We start from the raw sequence: 27,166 nt of genomic DNA on the forward strand, positions 1-27,166 counted from the left end.
GGGTAAATGTTAAAGGCCTTTTTATTTTTTTAATTTTTAAAAAGATTTATTTATTTATTTATTTATTTATTTATTTATTTGAGAGCGCCAAAGAGATCACAGAGGGAAAGGGAGAAGGAGAAGCAGACTTGCTGCTGAGCAGAGACCCCAATGCGGGGCTTGATCTCAGAACCCTGGATTATGACCTGTGCCAAGGCAGATGCTTAACTGACTGAGCCACCCAGGCAACCCTTTAAAGGCCTTTTTAAAGTAATATATCTACATCTATATCTTTTTATCCATGTGCATGATATTTAAAAATACTATTGAGTGTTTAAAGCAAAATACATATATATATATTTTTGAGATTTATAATTTATGCAGAAGCTGGGGTGCCTGGGTGGCACAGTCGGTTAAGCAACTGACTCTTGGTTTCAGCTCAGGTCGTGATCTCAGGGTTGTGAGATTGAGCCCCTTGATGGTCTCTATACTCAGTGGTGAGCCTGCTTAAGATTCTCTCTCTCCGTTGCGCCTGGGTGGCTCAGTTGATTAAGCAGCTGCCTTGGGCTCAGGTCATGATCCCAGGGTCCTGGAATCGAGCCCCACATCAGGCTCCCTGCTCAGCAGGGAGTCTGCTTCTCCCTTTCCCTCTGCCCCTGCCCCTACCCCTGCTCTGCTCTCTTGCTTATTCTCTCTCAAATAAATAAATAAAATCTTAAGATTCTCTCTCTCCCTCGCCTTCTGCCCCTCCCCTCTGCTCTCTCTCTAAAATAAATAAATCTTTAGAATTTATGCAGAAATAAAATATAAATAATAAGAGCACTGAGGTTAAGAGGAGGAATAAATAGAATTGTATTGCTGTAAGGTTCTTACATATCTGTAAAATTGTATAATAGTATTTTTCAGCATATGATTTAAAGGTAGATTGTGATAACTTAAAGGTATAGAATATAATCTTTAGGGCAGAGATTACCAAAGTATGGTTCCTAGACATACATCATCAGTGGCATCTGAGAACTTATCAGACAGGCAAATTTTTGAGCTCTGTCACAGACCTACTGAGTAAGAAACTTTGGGGGTATGGCCCAGAAATCTATGTTTTAATAAGACTTCCAGCTGTTTTCTAATACATGTAAAGTTTAAGAACCACTGCTCAAGAACAGCCACTAGAATATACCACAAAGAAGTATACTTAAAAAAAGGAGATAAAATGGAATGATTAAAAAATGCAATATACCCAAAAGAAGGTAGGAAAGTAGAAACAGAAACAAAGAATAAATGGGATACATAGAAAAATAAATATCAAGATGGGAGATTTAAACCCAACTGTATTAATGATTACCTCAAATATAAATATATTAAACTCTACGATAAAAAGGCAAAGATTGTCAGACTGATATAAAAGCAAGATCCAACAACATGTGGTTTAATAATGTACAATTCAATTATAAAGACATAGGTTGCAAGCATAAGGGTAGAAAAAAATATATCATGCAAACACTAAGTATAAAAAAGCCTAGTGTGGGGGTGCCTGGCTGGCTCAGTTTGTACAGCATGTGACTGTTGATCATGAGTTCAAGCCCCATGTTGGGCATGGAGCCGACTCAAAAAAACAACAACAAAAAGTCAGTGTGGCTATATTATTAATATCAGACAAAGATAGAAGAATAATACTGGACTTTAGAATAAGAATAATGCTATAAGGCTACTGGGTATTTACCTCAAAGATACAAATGTAGTGATCTGAAGGGGCACATGCACCCCAATGTTTATAGCAGCAATGTCCACAAGCCAAACTATGGAAAGAGCCTAGTTGTCCATCTACAGATGAACGGATAGAGAAGATGTGGTATATATATATACAATGGAATATTATGCAGCCATCAAAAAATGAAATCTTGCCATTTGCACTGACGTGGATGGAACTAGAGGGTATTATGCTAAGCAAAATAAGTCAATCAGAGAAAGACAAGTATCATATGATCTCACTGATATGAGGAATTTGAGAAACGGAAGAGGATTATAGGGAAAGGGAGGGAAAAATGAAACTAGATGGAACCCGAGAGGGAGACAAACCATAAGAGACTCTTAATCTCAGGAAACAAACTGAGGGTTGCTGGAGTGGAGGGGGGTGGGAAGGATGGGGTGGCTGGGTGATGGACATTGGGGAGGGTAGGTACTATGGTGAGCGCTGTGAATTGTGTAAGACTGATGAATCACAGACCTGTACCCCTGAAACAAATAATACATTATATGTTAATAAAAAAAATTAAAAAAGAAAGGACAAGTGGAAAGAGTGTTTGTTGTTGGGACCTGGATGGAGACTCATGTAGTCAGCCTCCCATTGTTGAGGTAGAGATGAAAGAAAGAAAGAAGAAAGAAGAAAGAAAGAAAGAAAGAAAGAAAGAGAAAAATGCTATAAGAAAAAAATTTAATGATAAGAGAAAAAAGAAAAAAATCATCAAGAAGATATGTCAATCCTAAATGTACTTGCAACTAAGAATAGAGTTCCAAAATGCATAAAGAAAAATGACAGAAATGGACAACGCTTCACTCATACTTGGAAAGATTTTAATACTCCCGTCTCAGTAATTTTAGGATGCAGAGAGGGAAAAAATCAGTAGAGAGATATATTTGAACAGCACTGTAACCAACTTGATAAAATACCAACTTAATAAAATGTTGCACCCAACTACAGAATTTACATGTTTTCAAACCCACAGGGAACATTCGTCAAGATAGACTATATGCTGGGTAATGAAAGACATCTTAATAAACGTCAAAGAATTAAAATCTAATAGAGTGTATCTTCTGACCAAATAATAATAAATTAGAAACCAACATAAAAAGATACCTGGAATTACACACCTATTTGGACAAGCTAAAGTTAAAAATAGTGACAATAGCAGGGATGCTCAGGCAGTTAAGTGTCTGCCTTTGGCTCAAGTCATGATCCCAGGGTCCTGGGATAGAGTCCTGCATGGGGCTCTCTGTTTAGCAGGGAGTCTTCTTCTCCCTCTGCCTGCCACTCCTCCTGTTTGTACTCTCTCTCTATGACAAATAAATAAATAAAAATCTTTAAAAAAAAATAGTGACAATAGCAAATGTGGGTAGGGATAAAGAGAAACTAGATCTTTCATACGTTGCAATTGTAAAGGTAAAATGGGATAGCCTCTCCAGCAAACAGTTGGTCAGTTTCTTTATAAACATACATTATTATATGGCCCATTGTCTCAGAGAAGAAAACATGTCCACACAAGACATGTAGAAAAATGTTCATAGTAGTTTTATAATCACAAAAAATTGGAACAGCTCCATTGCCCTTCAGTGGGTGAATGGGCAAACAAATCATGGCACAGCGACATCATGGAACACCACTCATTGAAACTTACTGTTGATACACATGACCACTTGGATGGATCTCAAGAGATTATGCTGAGGGGAAAAAATTTTTCAATCTTAAAAGGTTACAAACTATATGATTCCATTTATATAACATTCTTAAAATGATAGTATTACAGAGATGGAGAACAGATTAGTGGTTGCCAGACATTAGGGATAGGAGAGGTGAAAGGAATTGGTATGATTATAAAGGGATAAAGGGGTGGCATGAGAGGACTTTGTAGTGATAGGACAGTTTTGCATCTTAATGGTGACAGTAGTTATAGTAATCTACACATGTGATAAAATTGCATAGAACTATACACATACAGACACACATACAAGTGAGTGCATGTAAAATGGGTGAAAATCTGAAAACTGTCCAGGACCCTGGGATCATGACCTGAACCAAAGGCAGACGCTTAACTGCCTGAGCCAGGCGCCCCTTATTTCCTTGTTTTAATATTGTATTACAGTCACATAAAATGGTACCATTGGGGGAAACTGAGTGAAGGTACATGGAACTTCTCTGTATTATTTTTGTAACTTTCTATGATTCTATATTTCAAAAGAAAAAGAAAAAGGTTTCCTGGAAAATTTGCAAATATTTGGGAATTAAACAATACCCTTTGAAGTAACCCATGAATCAAAGAAAACTGACAATAACTACTAGGACATATTTTGACCTGAATGATAAATAAAATACAAATACCCTGTGAAAGCAGTGCTTAGAGGAAAAATTTTAGCTCTAAATACTTATAATGAAATGACTTATAAATACTTAAAATTTAGCTTTAAATACTTATAAGAAGAAAGGTTTAAAATCAGTAATATTACCTTACATCACAAGAAACTAGAAAACTCAAAACAAATTAAATCCAAAATAGCTAGAAGAAAGGGAATAAGAAAAATAAGAGAGAAAATTGATCAACTTTAAAATGAACAATCGAGAAAATCAAAACAAAATAAAAATTTGGGTATTTGCAAAGATTAATACAATTAATACAACTCTTAGCAAGATGATCAAGAAAAAAAGAAAACACAAATTAACAAAAAATTTTTAAAAGAGTAGAAAGTATTTATCACTTTAGATTATATAGACATTAAAGGGATAAAACTTTTTACCAATATATTAACAAATCTCAATGAAATAGACACATTCCTTAAAAAACAAAAATTACCAAAACTGAGAACAAAATAAGAATTTTATTATTTTTATTTTTTTTTAAGATTTTATTTATTTATTTGAGAGAGAGAGATAGCACGAGCGGAGGGGAGGGGGCAGAGGGAGAGGAAGAAGAGGGCTCCCTGCTGATCTGGAGCAGGGCTCCATCCCAGGATCCGGGGATCATGACCTGAGCCGAAGGCAGATGCTTAACTGACTGAACCACCCAGGCGCTTCTTTATTCCCAAGAATAAAAATTCTAAATATCTGGCATCTATTAAAGAAAATGTATACATAGTAAAAACCTTCCCCTAAAGAAAATTCCAGGCCCAGGCAGCATCTCCTACTATTTAAGAGAGAAACAGTACCAAATCCTACATAAGCTCTTTCAGAAAAAAGAAGAAAAATTTCCCAACTTGTTTTATGAGGCCAGCATTACTGTGACAACAAAACCTGACAAAGATTATAAGAAAAACTACAGATGTATACCCTTCACAATCAGACACAAAATCCCTCGCAAATACTAGCAAATCAAATTTAGCAATAAAAATAAGGATAACACATTGATCAAGATTGGCTTATTTCAGGAATTCAAGGTTGGTTTAACATTTTTTTTTTTTTTTAAAGATTTTATTTATTTATTTGACAGAGAGACAGACAGCGAGAGAGGGAACACAAGCAAGGGGAGTGTGAGAGGGAGAAGCAGGCTTCCTGCTGAGCAGGGAGCCCGATGCGGGGCTCGATCCCAGGACCCTGGGATCATGACCTGAGCCGAAGGCAGACGCTTAACGACTGAGCCACCCAGGCGCCCCTGGTTTAACATTTAACAGATTATAATTCATAATAGTAACAAAATGAAAGAAAAAACCATATGAGTGTCTCATTTGATGCAGAAAAAGCATTTGACAACTTCAATATCCTTTATGATAAACTCTCTCAGAGATGTAGCAATAGAAGAAAACATCCTCAGCTGAATTAAGGAACTACATTTCACCAGCATATAACATTATATGTATTGATGAAACTCTGAATATTTTTACTTCTACATTTGAGCATAAGGCAAGGATATCCTGAATGGAGACATTAATAACACCAAATTCAACCAGAACCAACAGTCTTATTTAACATTTTTATAAGTGATTTTAAAGATCTTCAAGTGTACAAATGCTATTGATTTCCTTCTGGTGGGGACAAGCTAAAATTACAACACTATCTCTAGTGGAGAGAACACATCTTCAAATTGTAGGTCAGGATTTATTGGTGGGTTGTAAAATCAATTTATCAAGTAAAGACCAGAATATATTTTTTTAAGATTTTTATTTATTTATTTGAGAGAGAAGGAGAGCATGTGGGCACACAAGCAGGGGAAGGGGCAGAAGGAGAGGGAGAATGAGAATCCTCAGGCAGACTCCCCACTGCGCCCAGACCCCGTCCCGGGGCTTGATCCCAGGACCCTGGGATTATGACCTGAGCCAAAATCCAGGGTCAGCCACCCAACCAACTGAGCCACCCAGGAACCCCAAGACCAAAATATTTTTTAAATAAAATTGACTAGACTAAACTAGAAAATATCAGAATTCACATATCAAGGACATATTGTTTTATAAAAAATTTTTAACGATTTTATTTGAGAGAGAGAGTGCGCATGGCACTCGAGCACAAGGGGGGGGAGGGGCAGAGAGAGAGGGAGGAGCAGACTCCCTGCTGAGCAAGGAGCCCATGCAAGGGAGCCTATTCGAGGCTCCATCCCAGGACACTGAGATTATGACATGAGCTGAAGGCAGACACTTAACCAACTGAGCCACCCAGGCGTCCGAAATACATTGAGCTGGCTTCTTCCTAAATAGTTTAAGCTTTTCTTTAAGTGAGCAATGGTTACTCAGTAGTAAGAGAGAGAGGGTAGTGGCGGCTTATTGCTGTAGCCCCATCAGGACTTGGCTGCCCTATGCTTAATGTACTTAAAGTGTATGTGTTTGTATGTGTTTATTGATACATAAAAATGTGATATGTGAAATGTGATAAAAAATTTCCTGAGGATCCATTAATAGGCAAAAAATGATGTTATCTGAGCAAGAAAGAAAGTGAGCTCTAACTTCCTACACAGGAAGGGGCCAGGTAACAGGATAGACTCTCCCCAACACACAGCATCAGACCTTCAAAATGCTGAGTCTCAGTAGGAAAAGAAAAGGAAAATCCGGTCCTTCCCTGTACAAGATTATGTTCTCTCTACACTTAAAAGGACAAAACAGAGGGGAGGGCTACAAAATGTCAGAATTACCCAGTGCAGCTGCTCAGTGCTACAATGCACAACTCGAGAGGGTGCTCTCACACAGACTGTGATGTGAATGGCTCCCCCTGGAGTTGAACAGTGCATAACTCATACAACCCTACCAGGCAGCCAAGAGTATAATGATTAAGAGTACAAGCTTCGGAGCCAAACAAACCTAGGGTCTAGTTCCAGATCTAATCTCAGGCTATTATACCTGAGGCAGGTTATTTAACCTCCCTGAGCCTCAATTTCCTTAAGAGGACACATATATTCCTAGGACCTACTTCAGTGCCTGGCACATAGTGGTTCTCAATAAATATGTGTTAAATGAATATAAAAATGAGCTTATACCTGCCTTATAAGGTGGTGGGGAGGACTAAATGAATTAACATAGACAAAGTTTTTGCAGATGTCTAAAAAATAAAACAGCATTAAACAAGTATCTACAAAAGATGACAGAGTGAAATTTTAAGATTCTTCAGGGTGGAAAGATGCAGGTTGGGAAGGAATTATTTTGTTTAAATTGATGAAAAAATAATCACAAGCTACTGAGAAAAGAAAAACAGACTAAATGGTTTAAAATATATAAAATCTGGAAATGGTATAAAATATATAAAATCTGGATAGGATAGAACTTTTGTAGGGTGGAGATTCTTTCTTTCCTTTCTTCCTTCCTTCCTTCCTTTCTTTCTTTTTCTTTTTCTTTCTTTTATTTCTTGAAGCTTAAGAATACATTTGGAACAAAAAGTAGGAAATGCATATATTTTGTTATTTCCAACTGTAGCACAGGTAAGGACAAAAAGTATTGATAACATCAAAACATTCTAAGAACGACATTGTGCCATGGGAGCTGAAATGTTTGGGTTCATGTCTGGCATGGGGGGAGCGAGGTGTATGATGGTTCAGGGACAGGTGTTCCTTCCTCCCCCAGCGCTTCTTTCCTGGTAGAACTGTGGTTTAGGTGCAGTCATGACAATCCTTCACCCGTATTAAAGTCGCACAATGAAGCAGGTCGCCCTAGATTGAAAGCACAAACCCGGAAAAGGCCGGTCCCCTCCTTCCCCGATGGTTCTGCTGCCCACCTCCCGGCAGGAAGCTGCGGCGCAGTCATTCCCTCCCTAGAGATGGCTGAGAACAGAAACCAGCAAAAGTACATTCTGGGAGGGAAGGATCCCTGAGCCCCCAAGAGAGGTCACGCCAGTTAGCAGTTAGAAAAGGAGGCATTTCTCACACTTGCTAATGAGTTCGACGCTTGTGAAACATAAACAGGAAGTGGGAGCTCTCCAAAGCGACCTGAAGGAAATCCACTCCCAGTTTGGTCAAAGTGTGAATCCCAGTTCTCTAGGTTGTCAAGGACACTGCCAATTAAGACTGACACCCCCAAACTCTGCCCGAGGCAAAGCTTCACCCAGTCCCCGCAGCGACCCCGTTTTTGTTCTTTTTTTCAATCCTTCCCACCGCCAGGCCACTCAGCAGCGGGGTAACTGACCCGAGGCGCGGTGGGAACGGCTTACAGTCATCTCTCAACTCCCCGAACTTGCAGGGCAGGGCAGCGCAGAGGTCAGTGAAATCCCCAGCCAGGCCTTATTTTAGTCATGAATTTCCACTGGCTCCCTCCTCTGACTGCATCAGCGCGGCTCACACCGCGGGCTTGGAGTTTCAGCTGTTTTCCCTGCTCCAGGCTGAGTTAGAAGGTCACAGAGCCCGGACTTTGCCGGGGGAGGTAGGTACCCCCCGCCGCCCCCCCTCCCCAGGCGCGCTTTGCGGAGATCTGGGGCTGCTTGGGGGAGGCCTTTCTGCCCCAAGCTCAGGGCAGTAGGTTAGCTTCTTCCTCCTTCTCTTCCCACGCATCTTGGTCCGTATTAAATAAATTTTGAAACAAAACAAAACAAACTTATCTTTTTTCTGGCAGCCAGTGGCACCTATATAATTTTCCCAGGGCTGCCTTTCCCTCATTGCCCAATTTATCCTCTTTCCAGAGGTTCCTGTAAATTCAAGGGCAGAATCTGTCTGATTCCCCACGGTATCTCTAGCAACGGTCACAACGCCCGGCACACAGGAGGGGCCTCAACAAATGTGTATCGACTGAATGAGTGCTAAGATTTCAATGTGATGGACAGATAGTTTTTTCTAGTCTCTCTTCCCTCCCGCTCCGGGTGCAGACCGCCAAGAGCGCCGCCCAAGTTCCCGGCAGGCAGGGAGATGGCCCACCCGGCGGGCACACCGCGTCCCCAGGGTCTGGGTCCCACGGGCGGCGCAGAGGGACTCGCATGCGGCGGCCCTGTGGCCCGAGCTCTGGCCACGTGAAGCGTCACGCCCCGTGCTGCTGCAGGGCAGGCGTCGCCGCCGCAGTTGTGTAACGTTGCAGCCGGAGGGGAGGCGACCCGGGAGCCTCTGCTCCAGGGGGGGCAGGGGAGGGAGGGAACGCAGGGCATCGCGCCCGGTATCTTTCTGTGCCGGACTAGCCGAAGTGGGGTGGAGGTGGGCACTGGGACACCCAGGGGGGTGCGCAAGAGGGTGCCCGCCGGCCCGCAGGCTGTACCCAGGAGCGGAGCTCCCGGGGAGCGAGGGGGCAGTGGCGCACACGCTCGGCGGTCAGGTGCGCGCAGCGTGCTCAGCGGCGGCCTCGGCTGCCCCTGCGCTTGGCTGCCAGCCCGCTTCCCATGGGGTGACATCCGCCCCGCCCCTCGGCCCCTCCCCACGGCGGGCAATTCCTGGACGCCCGGCTGAGGGGTGGGGGCGGGGAAGCCGGGACGGAAAGAAACACCAGCCTCTGGGGAGGGCAGGGGAACCGGGCGACTCCCTCCGCTGCGCGCCGGTTCCTCGGAGCCGGCCGGGCGGGGGAGGAGGAAGAGGGTTGGGCTGGAGCGAGCGAGGGGATATTCCTCTCCCGGCTTGAGTCAGACGCGGGCGGATCCGTCCTCCCCCGTTCCCTCCCAGGAGACGGGAACTTACTTCATTTCCCTGGGGCAGGTTCGCCCACGTTACCAACCCCCCCCCCACCCGGGCCCAGCGGCTCCCCGGCCCCTTCCAGCTTCCGCGCCCCCCACCCGGTTGGGCAGGACCCAGGCCGTGCTGCCACCCCCTCTTCGGGGAAAGGCAGCCGCAGCCGCAGACACCTGGGGGCCGAGGCTGGGGGTGGGGGCTCCCTCGCAGCCGCGGGAGCGTTGTCCAACACGTGAGACTCATGTGATGAAGCCGGGGGAGGGCGGGCAGGTCGCTCCTTCCCTCCCTGGCAGCGGCCAGACGTGCCTGGAGTCACAGGGTAGAACACGTAGCTCCAACCCACCCACTCGCTCCCATTTAACCCAGCCCGCAGCCTCTCCATTACTCCTCAGCTCGCCCCCCCCACCCCCCGCCACCCTAGCCGGCCCCCCCCCTCCGAGCTCCCTCCCGCCTCCCCGCCCGCCCCACTTCTCATTCACTTGGCTCGCACCGCGCAGACGGCGCAGGGAGCACACGCCGCCAGTCTGTGCGCAGAGCCGGAGCCAGAGGCCGCGGGGACACCATGCACGCCCCCAACTGAAGCAGCACCTCAAAGCCGCAGCGCCCGGCAGCCCAAGCGGATTTCAGGGAGCTCAGACTCAGAGGAACCCTTGCTGAGAGAGACACCCCCCACCCCCCGGAAGCCCCTTGCAGGACAGTCCTCACCCCGACGTTCCGCTACTGCAGACAGGAGTGCACAGTGGCCCCGGCTCGCCGCGCCATGGAGCGGATCCCCAGCGCGCAACCGCCCCCCGCCTGCCTGCCCAAAGCTCCAGGACTGGAACCCGGAGACCTACCTGGGTAAGTTGGCACTCCCTGGCCCCTTCAAGCCTCGGCTCCAGCCCTGCGTTCTGCGCGGCTCTCGACTCGGAGCAGCTCTGGCCGCATCCGGGGGGCTTTTACTAGGGCTCCTGCAGCCTATGCGCACGCAAAGTCATGACCCTACCTGGCCCCTCTCCCTGCAGGATGGATTTTGCCCACATGTACCAAGTGTACAAATCGAGGCGGGGAATAAAGCGGAGCGAGGATAGCAAGGTAAGAACACCGCGCCCCTCGGGACCCCAGACCCTGGCGCGCGCTGTTTCCAAGAAAAGTTTTCTCACTTTGAGCTTGGCCGGGCTATGCAAGGTGTGAGCTCGGTGCTTCTATGAAATGGCTTGGACTAGAAGGGGCAGAAAGTGGTTCAGGGTGTGACTCCGCGGCCCCAACTCTTACCGCGCCGCGGGGTGGGGGAGGAGAGGGGCTTCTTACCCGCTTCCTCTGGTGCCCACCGCCTCCCCGTGCGCCTTGCAGGAGACCTACAAACTGCCGCACCGGCTCATCGAGAAAAAGAGACGTGACCGGATTAACGAGTGCATCGCCCAGCTGAAGGATCTCCTACCCGAACATCTCAAACTTACAGTAAGTGAGAATCTGGCCCCTCTCCAAGCCAGCTCTTCTGCCCAGAGAGCGGGCGGGGGTCATTCGCCGCCTGCAGGCCCCACGGGGAACTGCAGACCAGATGCGCGGCTCAAGAGCTTACTTGCGGGTGGCAGTTTTGGGGTACCCTTCCCCAGCCCGGGGATTTTTCTGGCAGCCTCATGCAAATGAGGTGAGAACCGCTTGGACTTCTCCAAGTTGGCTCCAACACCAACTAGACTTCGTTTTCAAGAGTTTAAGCCTTTCCTTTCTGGTGATTTTCAGGGTTCTTTAGTTTTGCTGACTTGGGTAAACCAAGGAACACGCAGATTTTATTTACCCCCTTTCTCTCACCCTCCCCCTTTTTAAAAATAAAGAGGACTTGTTTGGGTGCGTGATTTTTATGTCCTGTCCTTTCTTGGCGGTAGCCAACAGCTTACTGGCTTTGGCAGCCTTTGGTTGGGAAAGGAAAAAAAAAATAGTATTTGAGGAGGAAGTAAAAAGCCTGGATGAGCTGAAAGTTATGAAAGGGTGTCAGGAAAGAAGCTAGGGGAAGCCTCTTGGCTGCCAGACACAGTAGAAGTCCCTCCTCAGGTTGACACCACTGCAGAGAAATGTTATCTCCGGATTCCCCTGAGTTAAGGTCAGCTGCGGCTGCTGGAGAAATTTATCTGTCAGAGCTTTCTCCTGATGTAGCTGCCTCTTCCCAAATGCCTCCAAAGATAAGTGACGCTCATTTTTTATTCTTTAATCAGAACTGTGTGCATGTATGTATACATACACACACTTTTTAAAAACATCATCTCCAAACTTAAAACTAAATGTAGTCAACCAGGAAAGGCTATTTCATATTTTTTTTTTTCCTTTAGAGATATTTCCCATTGCTAATAAGTGTCCCAGAGGTGGGACTTCTCTGAGCTCACTGTTGACTAAGGCTCTTTTTATTCCAGACTTTGGGTCACTTGGAGAAAGCAGTGGTTCTGGAACTTACCTTGAAGCATGTGAAAGCACTAACAAACCTAATTGACCAGCAGCAGCAGAAAATCATTGCCCTGCAGAGCGGTTTACAAGCTGGTGAGTGCCCGAGTCTGGTTATCATCACCTAAGAGTTGTAGCACAAATAGCCTGTGGGCTCAACATCTGGTATAAGGAACATTCCTACAACAAATTGCTTATGCACATTCATTGGGGGAGATGTCATTTTATCTTTCCTAAAAGGTCAGACTTTTCATTCGGAATGCTGCTGTATGCCACCTGGCATGAATACGTATTAGTCAAGTGGTAAAATATTTCCGTGGCATTTTGGTTTAAGGGTTTCTGGGTTCTGGGACATTTTCCCCCTCCTGTTTAAAATGCCAAGACACCTATAATTTGTATCGTGGGTGTTTTACAGTTGGTCTTCTTAGTCCTCTTTCATTGGAGAATAAATCATGGGTATGCCCCAGTGTTTTCCTGTTTCTCTACTTCCTTATCACTCTGTGTGTGGTATGATCCTGGCAGGATGACAGCAGGAGCTTTTCCTGCATTTCATGTGGTTCCCTGAATAGCCACTAGGTATCTTGGTGAGTTGCACAATCTAATGAAACCACTGAAGTTTCATCATTAGTTTCTACCAACTTCCAGAGAATCACAGTCAGCTTGTAACCTTCTAGTTTCACCCCTTCCAAATAATACTGTACAGACCAGGAAGAAATTCTTCTACCCACTCCTTCATTCCATTCTTCTTGCCCTTCTTTCCAAGACTAGTATGATGAGAATCACAAAAACCTAGCAGGTGCTTCTGCCAGTTTCTTCATTGAAAATAGGAAGATGATCATACCTGATTTCTCGGGGCTTGTGGATAGAATACATGGAAAAGGCTTAGAAATAGCTTTGAAATTTAAAGATTGCAGCACAACTGCAACTTTTTTAATCGAAAATAAGCTTACTTGGGTGACATCGTTTCCTCATTCTTTATCTCATTCTATGACTGGTCTCTGTCCGATCTTGCTCTGGTAAGACTGATGTTCTATAAATCAACTCTAGTTATAAACATACGAGGATGTTCACTGCTGTGTCATGTATAATGAAAACTCAGGAACAAGCTATCGATTCAACAAGAGGAAAAATAGTCCCATCGCTATTAATTATGTTCTGTTTCTGTGATGGGATATTATGCAACCCTTACAACTCATATTTTACCTCTGAGTGGTAGGATAATGGATTATTTTTGTTCTATTATTTGTACTTTTCAGTATAACCCAAATTTTTTCTGATCATATTACTTCTGGAGTTAGGAACACAAATCAGTGAGTGCTAATAACAGAGAGGAAAGCTTCCAGTCTTTGAGGTGTAGGTATCCAGGTGAACCACAGGGCCTTCTGAAATGTCTTCCTTTGGATCTGTGTCGATCCAGGTGAGCTGTCGGGGAGAAATGTTGAAGCAGGTCAAGAGATGTTCTGCTCAGGTTTCCAGACGTGTGCCCGGGAGGTGCTTCAGTACCTGGCCAAGCATGAGAACACTCGGGACCTGAAGTCTTCGCAGCTAGTCACCCACCTTCACCGTGTGGTCTCAGAGCTGCTGCAGGGGGGTACCTCCAGGAAACCGTCAGACCCAGCTCCCAAAGCCATGGACTTTAAGGAGAAACCCAGCTCCCTGGCCAAAGGCTCTGAAGGCCCTGGGAAAAACTGTGTGCCGGTCATCCAGCGGACTTTCGCGCACTCGAGTGGGGAGCAAAGTGGCAGTGACACGGACACAGACAGTGGCTATGGAGGAGAATCCGAGAAGGGTGACTTGCGTGGTGAGCAGCAGTATTTCAAAAGCGATCATGGACGCAGGTTCACCATGGGAGAAAGGATCGGTGTTATTAAGCAAGAATCGGAAGAACCCCCAACAAAAAAGAGCAGAATGCAGCTCTCCGATGATGAAGGCCACTTCACTGGCAGTGACCTGATCAGCTCCCCGTTCCTGGGCCCACACCCACACCAACCTCCCTTCTGTCTGCCTTTCTATCTGATCCCGCCGTCAGCAACTGCCTACTTGCCCATGCTGGAGAAGTGCTGGTATCCCACCTCCGTCCCCGTGTTATACCCGGGCCTCAACGCCTCCGCAGCAGCCCTCACCAGCTTCATGAACCCAGACAAGATCTCAGCCCCCTTGCTCATGCCCCAGAGACTCCCTTCTCCCTTGCCAGCACATCCGGCCATCGACTCTTCTGCCCTGCTCCAAGCTTTGAAGCAGATCCCCCCTTTAAACTTAGAAACCAAAGACTAGGGGACCCTGCTGCTCTGCTTTCCTTCCTCCCTACTCCCCCCCCCCCCCAAAAAAAGAAAGTGTGACTGCAGCAAGATTGCTCTAGTGTGTATGCTGAGATAATCTGAGGCACGGAGAGAAGATTTGGGGTGCGTGTGTGTGCGCGCACACGCATTATGGTGTGTTGGTATAGGACATGAAAGCTCCTTCTGGCGTAGGGAAGATATGAAGGATTGCCTGACGTCAGGAGATTTAGGGGGGATTGTAGCAGATCTCTGGGCTTTCCCCCACCCAGAGAATAGCCCCCTCAGATACAGACAAATCAGCTGGATTTTCAAAAGCTTCAAAGTCTTGGTCTGTGAGTCAGTCTTCATTTTGGGAGCCGGGTCTGTGGCTTTGAGAAAAAGGTACTTTCAAAAGAGGGCTTTCCAGAGCGCTGTTCCCAGCCAGCTCTTATGACCCCACCCTTCTCCCTTTTATTGTTGCCGTGACTCACCACACGGGGAGAGGGCAGCCACACTGAGCTTTCTGCTAAGTGGTGAGGTAGCAGACGCTGGCATAGCATGGTAGTGGTTTGGGGAGATCGCCACAGGTCTGCTCCCCACCCCCTGCCTCTGATGAATAAAGAGAATGTAGTTCCTACTCAGGCTCTTGTAGTGATTAGCTTAATAAGGAACTGAAAAGGGCCCCCTGGTAAAGCTGAGCTGCCAGGAATGAGGGAGAGGTCCCTGGGCCCTATGGCACCTGTTTCTAAGTCTCACCTAGAAAACAATCTTGCTGTCCCGGGAACCAAAGCAGGGTCTGAGAGATGCAGGTGCCTAAGTTCCACTCACCCCCAAAATGCGTAAAGCCAAGTAACAAATTGCTACCTTCGACAAGCAGAGCTAGACTCGGTTTTCAGTTCTATCCTAAAACTCCTTTTAACCAAGCTTAGCTTACAGGCCTAACCAGCTCTTGGCACAGCAAGATCCTTTCTGCAGGCTAATGCCCCTCGCCCGACGGCATAGGGAGTGTCCTTATTGCTAAAAAGGATTCTGTCTCCTTCAAAGAAGTTTTATTTTTGGTCCAGAGTACTTGTTTTCTGACTTGTCCAGCTAGCCCTGCACCAGCTTTTCAAAATGCACTATGCTTGATCGCCGATGGTGTTTTAACTTTTTCTTTTCCTGTTTTTATTTTGGTATAAAGTCATTGCCTTTATTTGTAAAACTGTTATAAATATATATTATATAAGTATATTAAACAGGAAATGTTTCAGATGTTTATTTGTATAATTACTTGATCTACAAAGTGAGAAAAATGAATGTATTCCTGTTTTTGAAGAGAAGAAGAATTTTTTTCTCTAGGGAGAGGTACAGTGTTTATATTTTGGAGCCTTCCTGAAGGTGTGAAATTGTAAATATTTTTATCTATGAGTCAATGTTAAGTAGTTGTTTTAAAATACTTAATAAAATAATCCTTTTCCTGTGGAAGAGAAAGGTGGTCTTTTGCATTTTTTTTCTTTAAGATTTTATTTATTTATTTGACAGAGAGATAGCAGATAGTGAGAGCAGGAACACAAGCATGGGGAGTGGGAGAGGGAGAAGCGGGCTTCCCGCCGAGCAGGGAGCCCGATGTGGGGCTTGATCCTAGAACCCTGGGATCATGACCTGAGCCGAAGGCAGACGCTTAACGACTGAGCCACCCAGGTCCCCGGTCTTTTGCATTTTTTAAAAATACCCCAGTCGTGTGAAAACGGCTGTCTCCTGCTCTCCCCTTCTTGGCTGGAGACAACAACTAGTTAATCTTGGCGACATTTCATTCAGCTTTTTATGTGCCTTGTATTCAGTCAGACAGAATAAACGAATAAACTTAGTCAATTTTGTAGGTAAATATTTGGTTTTTTTTTTTTTTAACACTTGCTAAAGGTTCATGGTCACCCTGTGCCTCCTTCCAGAGTTAGGCAAAAAGTACATTGTCCCTGCCACCCCCCACCCCGCCCTGGCCTGCTTTTGTCATGGTCCTTAGAACTTGACAGAAAATCAAATTATGGAATGGTTAGGCCGTAGGGTCTGGGGAGCTTGCTGGAACGGTAGGCACATGGAGAAAAGATTTAATGGATTATTATGCAATAATTAGTGCTGGGGATAGCACCTCTGCCAAGCCAGTCTAACTTTTTTGAGTCTAGCAAAGTCTAATGGATTTGCCATATCCTGTCTTATTGCTGCTGAGGGCAACATTCCATAATTATTTTCTACATCCTTCCTGGACTTCCTCTCATTGGGTGTGTTTGTGTGTGAATGAATATTGGTGTTCCTTAGTCAAGTGCTCTTATGAAAAAAAAAAAAATTCCATGTGAAAAGAAGTGGGAAATGACCTGACCCGGTCGAGGATTTTTGCCTCTCTCCTTCTGTCAGGGATGTCCTGATAGCCAGTGCCTGGCTTGCCATGCTTCAGATCTCCAAGTATCTTGAGTCTTCCAGAACCCTTTGGTCATCTGGAGCCTAAGCAGGGAACCTGCCCCCAGGGAGTTCTCAGCCAGACAAAGGCGCCCCCTGCCCATCATGAGTTTGCTTCCAACGTCGCCTTCCCTGTCCTTTGATGAGCCAGCAGGTGAGAGTGAGCATTGCCTGGCTGTGTGAGATGCAGAACGCATGCTCTCAGAGACACAGTGATCCCCCGGGGCAGCATGGAATCATGGACGGGAGCCCTGCACCAGGAGTCTGGAGATGAACCGATGGCCTGTCATCTCCCTTCCACACCTGGTCTTGACTAGGTAAAATAAGGATTCTGAGCCCTGTCACAAGTCCTGTCGCAGGCAGATGGCAAATTCTGGAAGTCCCTCCTTCTCCCAGCTCTTTAGGGCCTCCAGGTCTCCTGCCTGCTAAGTCCCTTGAAATGCCTCCATGAATGGCTAGGCTTTTCTGGCTAGGCTTTTTTGGTAGAAACCTAAACAAGTCAGTTGCTCCCCGGGATGGAGCATGGGGTTGAAATCAGGGCCAAACGCCCTTTGCATGCCCCTCTCTCTTTCCTGGGCCATAACTCAAGGAGTCGCCGTGGAGACTGAAGGAAGTGGTTGGAGCAACCTGAACTAAAAAAAACATGTGAGCGTTCAGACACCTAACAGTCGACCCAGAGTCGCCCTCCTGGGGTCTGTGGGGTCGCACACCCCTCAAGGGAGCCGCTGCCCCGCTGCCCCCTTTGCCCTTGCCTTTCCTTCTAGCCCACTTGCAGCAGGTTCCAAGTGGCTCCCAGGGAGATGGCGAGGAGAGGCTTGCACCCCAGCCCTTCGCCCATTCGGGACAAAGAGGACCTCTGTTTAAAAGGGGTGTGTGTGAGTGTGAGGGGGTGAAGTGTTGGCTTTGAGGCAGGGGAGCCGAGGCTGGGGATCCGGCCGCCTTCAGACAGGGCGTGACCCTCCGGGCCTGCCGGGATGGTCTCACCCAGCGCTGACCTGCCTCGCCTGTTGACACAACGTCACGTTTCCGACTGCAGCCCTTTCATGTGCGGCCCGCGGCTAAATGCGGCTGCCGGTTCCTGGAAGCAGACGTGCCTGGCACCGCGTCAGCAGAAACCTGATCCCCGGGGAAGCTTGGCACGGCCACGGGATCGCTCGGCCCCCAGAATAGGGCCTGGCAGCGGGCGCCGGGCAGCCCCCGCCCCCCACCCCCACCCCTACCCCTCGCGCCCAGCAGGAAGGAATCCAAGCGCGCTCCCGCAGGGGTGGGGTAGGGAGCTGGATTTAGGCAGGGCATTGGGACAAGGGCCTAATTAACTACAAGCTAGAAGCTTCCCACGGGTCATCGCTCGTTAATGAAGCCTAACAACCTAGAAGCACCATTAGGGGTAGTAGTATAACTCGCGTTTTGGAGAGAAATAAAAGCGGGCTCAGAGAGGGGAGGTAATTTGCCCAAAGTCACACAGCTTCCGAGTTGCTAAACCATTAGTGGGATGGTGAACATGTTGCACTGTGGCTCTCCTTAATCGGATCCAAGGTGAAGGCTTTCAGAGTTCGGTTGTTAATAATAATGATGATGATGATAATAATAATAATAATAATAATAGCAACAGAACTACCACTACTGTTAACAGCAAACCCATTCGAGGCACTTACAATTTGCCAGGCACTCTTCAAAGCGCTCCCATACAATAATTTAATTCTTGCAGCAACTCCATGAGATAGATATAATTATTAATCCCCTCATATGGTTTTAAAAAACATAGGCACAGAGAGGTTAAGTAACTTGCATAAGGTCACACAGCTCTAGTGGTGAAATGAATTCAAACCTAGGCAGTTTGGCTCCAGAGTCTATGTGCTTAGCTACGAAATCACATTGCCCTTCTAGCTAAATGATAGTAATAATAATAAAAGTAAAAGTGGTAATAATTATAGCTGTTACTACCATATTTTGAACACTTTCCCTGTGCCATGCACTTTATTAAGCACTTTGTGTGAATTATCTCTATTTCCCCTAGCAACTGTGATAGATAACAGATATTAATATGCCCATTTTACAGATGACACAACTGGAGCTCAGAGAGAGGAAATGCCTCATCTGAGGTGACACATCATTTAAAGACAGCGTCATGCCCTTTCTCTGGTATGGAACTGCTTCTAAACCGAGCTGCTGTTGGGCTTGGACATGCATGAGCTCATTTAATCCTCAAAATAGCCCTATGGAGTAGGTACTATGCTCCCCAGTGGGCAAATGAGATAACTGACACTCAGAGTGAAGTTATTTGCCCACCTCTTTGTTGCCTTACAAATGCCCCCACACACCATCCTGCAGCAAAAAATGGGCCCATTCTCTAATTAAAGAACTAACCCCACAGGCATTTGGGGTCACATGGGGAGGCCCTAGAGACTGACTGTGCTGAGAACCAGAATCTGGGTTTGAGGAAATTCTATGTCATATTTTCTGGGGTGGGACTAGGGGTACTCACATCTCTCTTCAGGTTAGAAGAGGGACAGGTAGAGGGGCCTGAGGGAGGAGCTGCATGTGGACCACTCAGGTCAAAGCAACTCTGCTGGAGGGAGGGAGGGAGGGAGAGAGGGAGGCAGACACTAAGTTCCATGCTGTCTTGCTGGAAGGGAACCTGGCAGGCGCAGAGACCTGGCCACTGTAGCTGCTGTCTCTCTCAGCTTCCTTCAGCCCACCCGAACCCTGGTCCATGTCCCCAGCCCTTGGCTGATGACGGGTAAGCAAGAAGCCATTTTGCTTGGGGGCATGGGCCGAGTGTCTCAGGTGGGAGCTTGCCTTGCTGCTGGGTTTCTCCTCAGGCCTCTAGAGCCCACTGCAAGGCTCAAAGAGACAGAATGTGTTGAGTTCCCAAGCGCTCTCATATAATGACTCTGTGTTAACAGGATCGGCGTGTTCTTCTGAGACCCAGAATTCCCAGAGGTGCCACGTGGCATGGAGGGCGGGGAGGCTCTGGGCTTCTCACTGCCTCTTCAACTGGAGCAGCTTCCTTTTTCCTTTTTCCTCTGTCTTATGTCTTGTAATGATTTGTTTGAACGAGAGTTCTACTGCTAAAAACATCCCACACACGTTTGGAAGGCACTAAACTGTAGCGTACCCTTCCTCAGGCATGGCCTTCCCATTCCCTGCCTCTTCCTTCAGGATCCTGAGGGAGGCTGAGGCCACTCAAAGCCACCTCCACCCCCTCAACCCAGCACCACCCCCCTGTTTATCCCAAGCCATCTGTTTGGCCCGACTACCACAGCGGAACATGAGCCGGGCGAAGCCTCTCCCACTGGCTATGGAAGCCTGACATGCTTGTCTCGAGGCTGGGCCATCCAGTCTTATGATGTGGCTGGACTGGGGCCCAGAAGGTTTCTTCTGGTATAGATGGGACCCTCCCTTCCCGGAGGAATCTTAGTAAAGACACTGAGGTGGGACATCAGGGAATGAATCACCAGGCTGGTAGGTAGTGGGGTCAGCCTCAGACTGAGGCCAAAGTGATGGGGACAGTCAGCGTCTGTTCCTCCAAAGACTCAGCCCTGCTCTCTGTGTCTCCCACCCACCTTTGAGAAGGAGAAAGGGAAGAAACATGCTTATTTATTTGTTTGAAGGGCAAATGCTTTTTTTGAAGTCGCATTATGAATGGCACATGGAGATTGGGATTATGCAAGGGTCTCTGGGGAATTCAAGTGGGGGGGGTGGGAGGAGGAGGGAAAAGTACTCTCCAGAAAATAAAAAAAAGTGTTTCTTAAAGTTTTAAATACAATATCTAATATTTTTGTATCTTCTTCTTACTATGGAGAATTTAAAACATATATAAAAGTAGACAGAAACAACAAAAAGAAAAATGACCCAATTTAAAAATAGGCAGAGGACTCGAATAGACATTCCTCTAAAGAAGATAGACAAATGGCCAAGAAGCACATGAAAAGATGCTCAACATCATTAGTCATCAGGGAAATGCAAATCAAAACCACAGTGAGATATCACTTCACACCCACTAGGACGGCTGTAATGAAGAAAAAACAAAACGGAAAATAACAAGTGTTGTCGAGGATGTGGAGAAATTGGAATCTTCATACGTTGCCAGTGGGAATGTAGAATGGTCCAGCTGCTTGGGAACACTTAAGTGGCTCCTCAAAAAGTTAAATATAGAATTACCATAGAACCCTGCAATCCCACACCTAGGTATATACCCCAAAGAGTTGAAAGCAAGTACTCCAGCAAGTACACAGGCATGCATATTCACAATAGCCAAAAGATGGAAACAGCTCAAGTGTTCATCAATGGATGAATGGATACACAAAATGTGCCGTGTGTATATATACACAGACACGTATATATATTAGACTAAAAAGCAATGGAGTGCTGATATATTTTACAGTATGGATGAACCTTGAAAACATTACACTCAGTGAAAGAAGCCGGACACAAAAAGTCGCATAGTGGATGATTCCATTTATATGAAATCTTGAGAATAACACACTGACCGAACCCAGATTTGTGGTCTCCAGGGGCTGGAGGGAGGAAGAAATGGGGGAAAAGTACTGAATGGGTACAGTGGTTTCAGTTTGAAGTGATGGAACTATTTTAGAACCAGATAGAGGTGGTAGTTGCATAAGTTTATGAATGTGCTCAGTGCCTCCGAATTGTTCACTTTAAAATGGTTAATTTTGGGATGCCTGGGGGGCTCAGTTGGTCAAGCGGCTGCCTTTGGGCTCAGGTCATGATCCCAGGGTCCTGGGATCAAGCCCCACATCGGGCTCCCTGCTCAGCGAGAAGCCTGCTTCTCCCTCTCCCTCTGCTGTTGCCCCACTTGTGTTCTCTGGCTCTCTCTCTGTCAAATAAATAAATAAAATCTTAAAAAAATAATAAAATGGTTAATTTTGGGGCACCTGGGTGGCTTGGTCAGTTAAACGTCCCACTCTCTGTCTTGGCTCAGGTCTTCTTTCTTTTCTTTTTCTTTTCTTTTTTTTATTTATTTGAAAGAGAGAGAGCACAGAGGTAGAGTGGGAGGGAGAAGCAGACGCCCTGCTGAGCTGAGAGCCTGATGCGGGGGCTCAATCCCAGGACTCTGGGATCATGACCTTGGCCGAAGGCAGATGCTTAACTGACTGAGTCATCCGGATACCCTCACCTCAGGTCTTAATCTCAAGGTTGTGAGTTCAAGCCCCGTATTGCTTTAAAAAAAGAAGAAAAAAAGGTTAATTTTATGTGAATCTCACCGATATAAATTATTTTTTAAAAAATACCCAGCATAGCATAATAAACCCTCTTTGTACCAGTTGCTTGGGTTTAATAATCATCAACTCATGCTCAGTGTCATCTGTAATATATGTACTGATCTGCTTCCCCTGCTCATATATTATTTAGAAGCAAATCTGGACATCATATAATTTCATTTATAAATATTTTAATATATATATCTAAAAGGTAAGCAATCTTTAAAAATTACAATAGCATTATCACACCTAAAACAATTTAACCATACTGGAAGCCAATTTTTGTTTATTTTTATTTTTTTATAAAATTCGATAAAAAAAATAGTATTTCAAACTGTACAGTCACCAGAAGTTCACGGTTACCAAAAATGCATGCATTTCACTTGCCGTCTCCTGGAAGGCGATTTTTAAAGACTAATTTTCTGAGAACAAGTACAGAATGGTTTCAAAATCTAAAAGCATGAGAAATGATCGGTGAAAAAAATTTTTCTCCTGTCCCGACTCATCCTCTTTCATCCAGTCCCTCTCCTCACCGAAGTCACCCACGAGTAGGCTGCTAGGCACTGTTTTAACTTATTTTAGAGCTTATTTATATTTATATGTGCAAATAGGAACGTTCGCTATCATTTGTAGTCTTTTCTCATACAAATAACATGCTATGTACACGATTCTGCACCTATTTTTCAATTATTATATCTTGGCAGCTATCCCCATGAATACATAGAAAGGCTTTTAATTCTTTTTCACAACTGTATAGTATATTGTTGTATATACTATCATTTATTTGACCAGTTCCTTATGATGGACATTTGGGTTATTTCTGATCTTTGGCGATTATCAACAGGGCTGCAATGACTAAGTTTATACATGCATCATTTTGCATGTGTACAACAATACTTTCGGGGTAAACTCCCAGAAGTGGGATTGCTGGTCCGTAGCATGAGCATCTGTCATTATGATGGGTATTACCAAAGCTGTCTTCCATGGGGCTGTGACAGTTCGTATTCCTTTAGCAACCCAGCAGAGTTGCCTGTCTAGGAAGTAGTTTGCAAGAGATGTTGGAAGCCTTGGAACGTGTACATCTTCAGACCAAGAGATTCTACTTCTAGGAGTTATTCTAAGGGAGTTGTGAATCAGGTTTTCAAAGATTTAGCTACAAGGATGAACATCTCTGTGTCATAATAAAAAAAAAAAATAACAATCAGAAAAATGACCTACAGAAGACTGGTTGAGTAACTGAGTAATTTATGATATGTGTAAATGCTGGAATACTACATAGTCATGAAAAAGTATGTGGGGAAAGTGTATTAGTTATTATTTATTTCTTGTTAAGGGGGGAAAAGTAGGTCACAAAACAGTATCTTCAGAATGATCCCGTTTTTAAAATAAAGAATAGCATCTATACTTTTAAGTTTTCTCTTTCTCTTCCTCAATTTCCACTCCTGTAAAATGAGGACAATAATTATCGGCTCACTGAGTTGCTGTAAGGATTAATTTAGTTAAAATTTCTAAGATGCTTAGAATAGTATCTGGCCCAGAGGAAGTTCTGTGTCGGGGTTAGTGAAAATTAGTGAAAATCACCATTATTCTTATCATTATTAATTGTATTAGAATTGCATAAGAGAGGGGCACCTGGGCGGCTCCGTCGTTGGGTGTCTGCCTTTGGCTCAGGTCATGATCCCAGGGTCCTGGGATCGAGCCCTGCATCGGGCTCCCTGCTCCGCGGGAAGCCCGCTTCTCCCTCTCCCACTCCCCCTGCTTGTGTTCCCTCTCTCGCTGTGTCTCTTTCTGTCAAATAAATAAATAAAATCTTTAAAAAAAAAAAAAAAGGAATTGCATAAGAGAAAGGTCTGGCAGACAATATAACAAAATTTTAACCATCTTAGCAGGACTTAGAGTGATTATTTGAGAATTTTCGTTTTTCTGTATTTTCTTTTTTTTTTTAATAATGAACGTGTGTCGTTTCTGTAATATATATCATGAAGTGCAAAAGAAAAAAAAAGGACAAGAATGGAATAATGGAATTCTTCTGAGGTAGTCTTGGAAATCTGCACTCAGCAGAGCCCCAGAATGATGTGGAAAGAAAAGGCAGGAGGTTTTTTTGGCTTGTCAGCTCAGCCTTGGGTAAGATCAGCTCCGCACAGTAGGAAGAAGGCAACTCCCTCGGACAGTCAATTAGAAGGAAGGGAGAGGCTCTCCCTGCCCACGTGCACAAGCTTTGAACAGGACTTTCACAATTAGAACGATGACAAAAGGTACAAATGCACACAGTGGCCAGAGTCTTAAGATAGGGGTCCAACTCCTTCACTGCTGTGTCCCTAGCACCTCTCCTGAAAGAGAGCAAAAATTCAGCCCATGTTTCCTGCATGAACAAGTGAACCCAGGCTCCTCTGGGTGACTTTGGGAACATTCTTTCACCTTCCTGAAACTCAGTATCCTCCACCACTAAATGGGGATATTAGCGATCTTGTAGACACCGTTGTCAGGATGAAAAGAAAAATCTGTACATAGATTAAAGAGCACCTGGCTCAAATCGGGCACATGGCATGTACCCAAGCATTTGTGGAATAACTGAATGGAAAGAACGAAGGGCACTGATAGGAGCTTATTCACATTAAAGTGCGAATGACTGATGACATTCTTTCCTGAGAGAAGCTTTGTAGGGGACAAAGGGAGAAGCTGGGAGACACCTAGCATATACCCCAGACTCTGTGCTAAGTACTGTACTAGGGCACTACGTTGTGTAATTTCCATTTTGCATGTACAGAAATTGAGACTCAGTGAGATCAAATGACTTACCCAAGGTCACATGGCAGGCAGATGGCACAGCCAGGATTTAAGCCAACATATGACTCAAAAGTCCTTGCCAAAGAGCCTTGGATGACAACACGGACGATGTCCTGAGGAGTGAAGAGGTTCTGGGGCATCCACCAGAGACAAGCTGCACTCTGTGCCTGGCGCCGAATTACCCAAAAGGCAGGTGCACTAAGGGCCCTGGGAAAGCAGCCCTGGCTCCCTTCCATGGCCCCCCAACACTGGAAAATAATTTCTTTTTGATATTTCCGAAAAAACCATTGAGATAATCTCATTAAGCCAATCAAGACCTTATTGGGTTTTTCTACATTTATTTTGTTTAGTGTTGTTTTCTGTTTGAATTTCCTATGGGGAGGGAGCACCATGACATTTATGCCTCAGGATATTAGGGCTTAATTCCCCCTGGGGTCTTAGGACCTCTCCAGACCTTCCCCAGCGCGTACGTACTATGCCACCCTCCAAGAGTTTCGGAGGGGCGGTGAGGAGGGCCCCGCCACCCTGCTTCCCTAGGGGCTCCTGAGGCCGCACTCGGGTGTTTCCCGGGGCAGTGGCCTGGTCTCCCCTGACCCGTGGCTTCCCATGGACCAGCCCTTCAGACAAGGCGCTCACTGTCCAGGCATGTTCCAGGCCACCGGCTCGAGTCTGAGCCAGCCCAGGCCTGTTGCAATGAGTCAGCCTTTCACTGGGGAAAAACGTGGTGACTGGCCGGCAAGTCACTTTTTCCAGCTTGGCCGTGGTCCTGGGCTGGGTTTTGGGAGGGCTTCTTTTCTCCCTTTGGGATTCTACTGCCTAGGGCATGCTCCCAGGGGGTCCTGGGAAGCATGGGGGCTGGAATTCTTATGCTGGGGGGTAGGTCGAGTTGCTTCAATGGAGCAGGATGAAGGTGTCCCTCCCCTACACGAGAGAACGAGAGAACGTGGAGGCCACAAAGATTGTATCTGCATCTGCTACACAGGTGAGCCCAGAATGGTCGCTGGGGAAGGGGTGTACACAAGGAAGTCCACCCTGCCACCCTCTGCAGGCTGGGGCGGCACAGCACCCCCAGCGACCTGGAGCTTGGGGCATTCTTGGCCCCTTACCAACTAGAATGCTTTCCTGAAGATGCTGCTGCCGAGGGCCCCCGGAATCTTAAAGCAAACACCGTTACCTTCCATGAACCCGCCCCCACCCCCAGCTCAGTGCCAGGGCTTGGGTTTCAGAGCCGTTCACTTTACCGTCCCTTCTGACTCACCCCCAGCTTCCCTGAGGTTTGCACAGCTCTGCTGACACGGATTCTCCCAGTGTAACTGGGGGAGGGAGAGGCAACGACCATTAGTCAAAGGTGGGAAGGGTGTGTGCGGGTGGGGTTTTGGCCCTTGGTGGCTCATGGAGCAAATTCTTTCTCTCTGCCTCCGAGGCTCTGACCTCCTCATCATTTTTGTGATTCACAAGGACTAACCTCTCTCACTAGACCATTCATTCAGGCCACAGATATTTGCTGATACCCTTTACTGATAGCCCAGATTCTGGGCTTTGGGGGTGTAGCAGTGCACGGAACAGTCATGTTCCTGTCTTGTGGAGAGTCTGAGGGGCGGACACAGGTACTCTCCAGATAATTACATAAGCAGATACCAGCAATCCACGAAAAATATGAAGGAAGAGTATGCAAGAGAAGGCATCAGGGCCTGGTGTCAGAGAAGGCTCGCCTGAGATAGAACAGATAAGGAGGAGTTGTCTGGGGGAAGTTGGAGTGAGGAAGAGGGTGAGAATGGTGCTTGTTATGGGTTGAACTGTGTCCCCCCGCCCCAAAAAAGATGTTGGAGTTCTAACACCCCGGTATCTCAGAGTGTGACCTTATTTGGAAATAGGGTCTTTACAGAGGTAAGCAAGTCAACCTTGCTTGGGGTCATTAGGATGGGCCTTCATCCAATAAGGTGTCCTTATACAAAGGGGCAATTTGGATGCCGAGACAGACATGATACAGGGAGGAGGCCATGTGAGGACGAAGGCAGAGATCAGAGGGCTGCATCTATTAGCCAAGGAACGCCAAAGGTGGCCAGCAATTCACCAGAGGCTGGGGGAGAGGCCAGGAGCAGATTCTCCCTCGACGCCCTCAGAAGGAACCACCCCTGCCAACGACACCTTGATTCTGCACTTTCTGGCCCCCACAACTTGAGAACATAAATTTCTGCTAATCTGTGGTCCTCTGTTACAGCAGCCCCAGCAAACCAATACAGTGTTCCACGCGGAGGAAGCCACAAGTGGGAAAGCCTTGAAGGTGAGGGGGGTGAGGCAAACTTCAGAA

The 27,166-nt window shown here is 46.1% G+C and overlaps 1 protein-coding gene across 1 annotated transcript; it reads left to right on the forward strand.

Annotated features, from left to right (window-relative positions):
• Positions 1–10,192: 10,192 nt before the first annotated feature.
• On the forward strand, positions 10,193–15,883 carry BHLHE40 (basic helix-loop-helix family member e40). Its single transcript, XM_032411832.1, has 5 exons — positions 10,193–10,580; positions 10,745–10,814; positions 11,073–11,180; positions 12,128–12,251; positions 13,573–15,883. Exons 1-5 carry the CDS (start codon positions 10,501–10,503, stop codon positions 14,427–14,429), a joined length of 1,239 nt encoding a protein of 412 aa, XP_032267723.1. The 5' UTR covers positions 10,193–10,500; the 3' UTR covers positions 14,430–15,883.
• The last annotated feature ends 11,283 nt before the right edge of the window (positions 15,884–27,166 follow it).

Source organism: Phoca vitulina, unplaced genomic scaffold (assembly GCF_004348235.1).
Source record: "Phoca vitulina isolate PV1807 unplaced genomic scaffold, GSC_HSeal_1.0 scaffold13, whole genome shotgun sequence".
NCBI classification, from domain to species: Eukaryota; Metazoa; Chordata; class Mammalia; order Carnivora; family Phocidae; genus Phoca; species Phoca vitulina.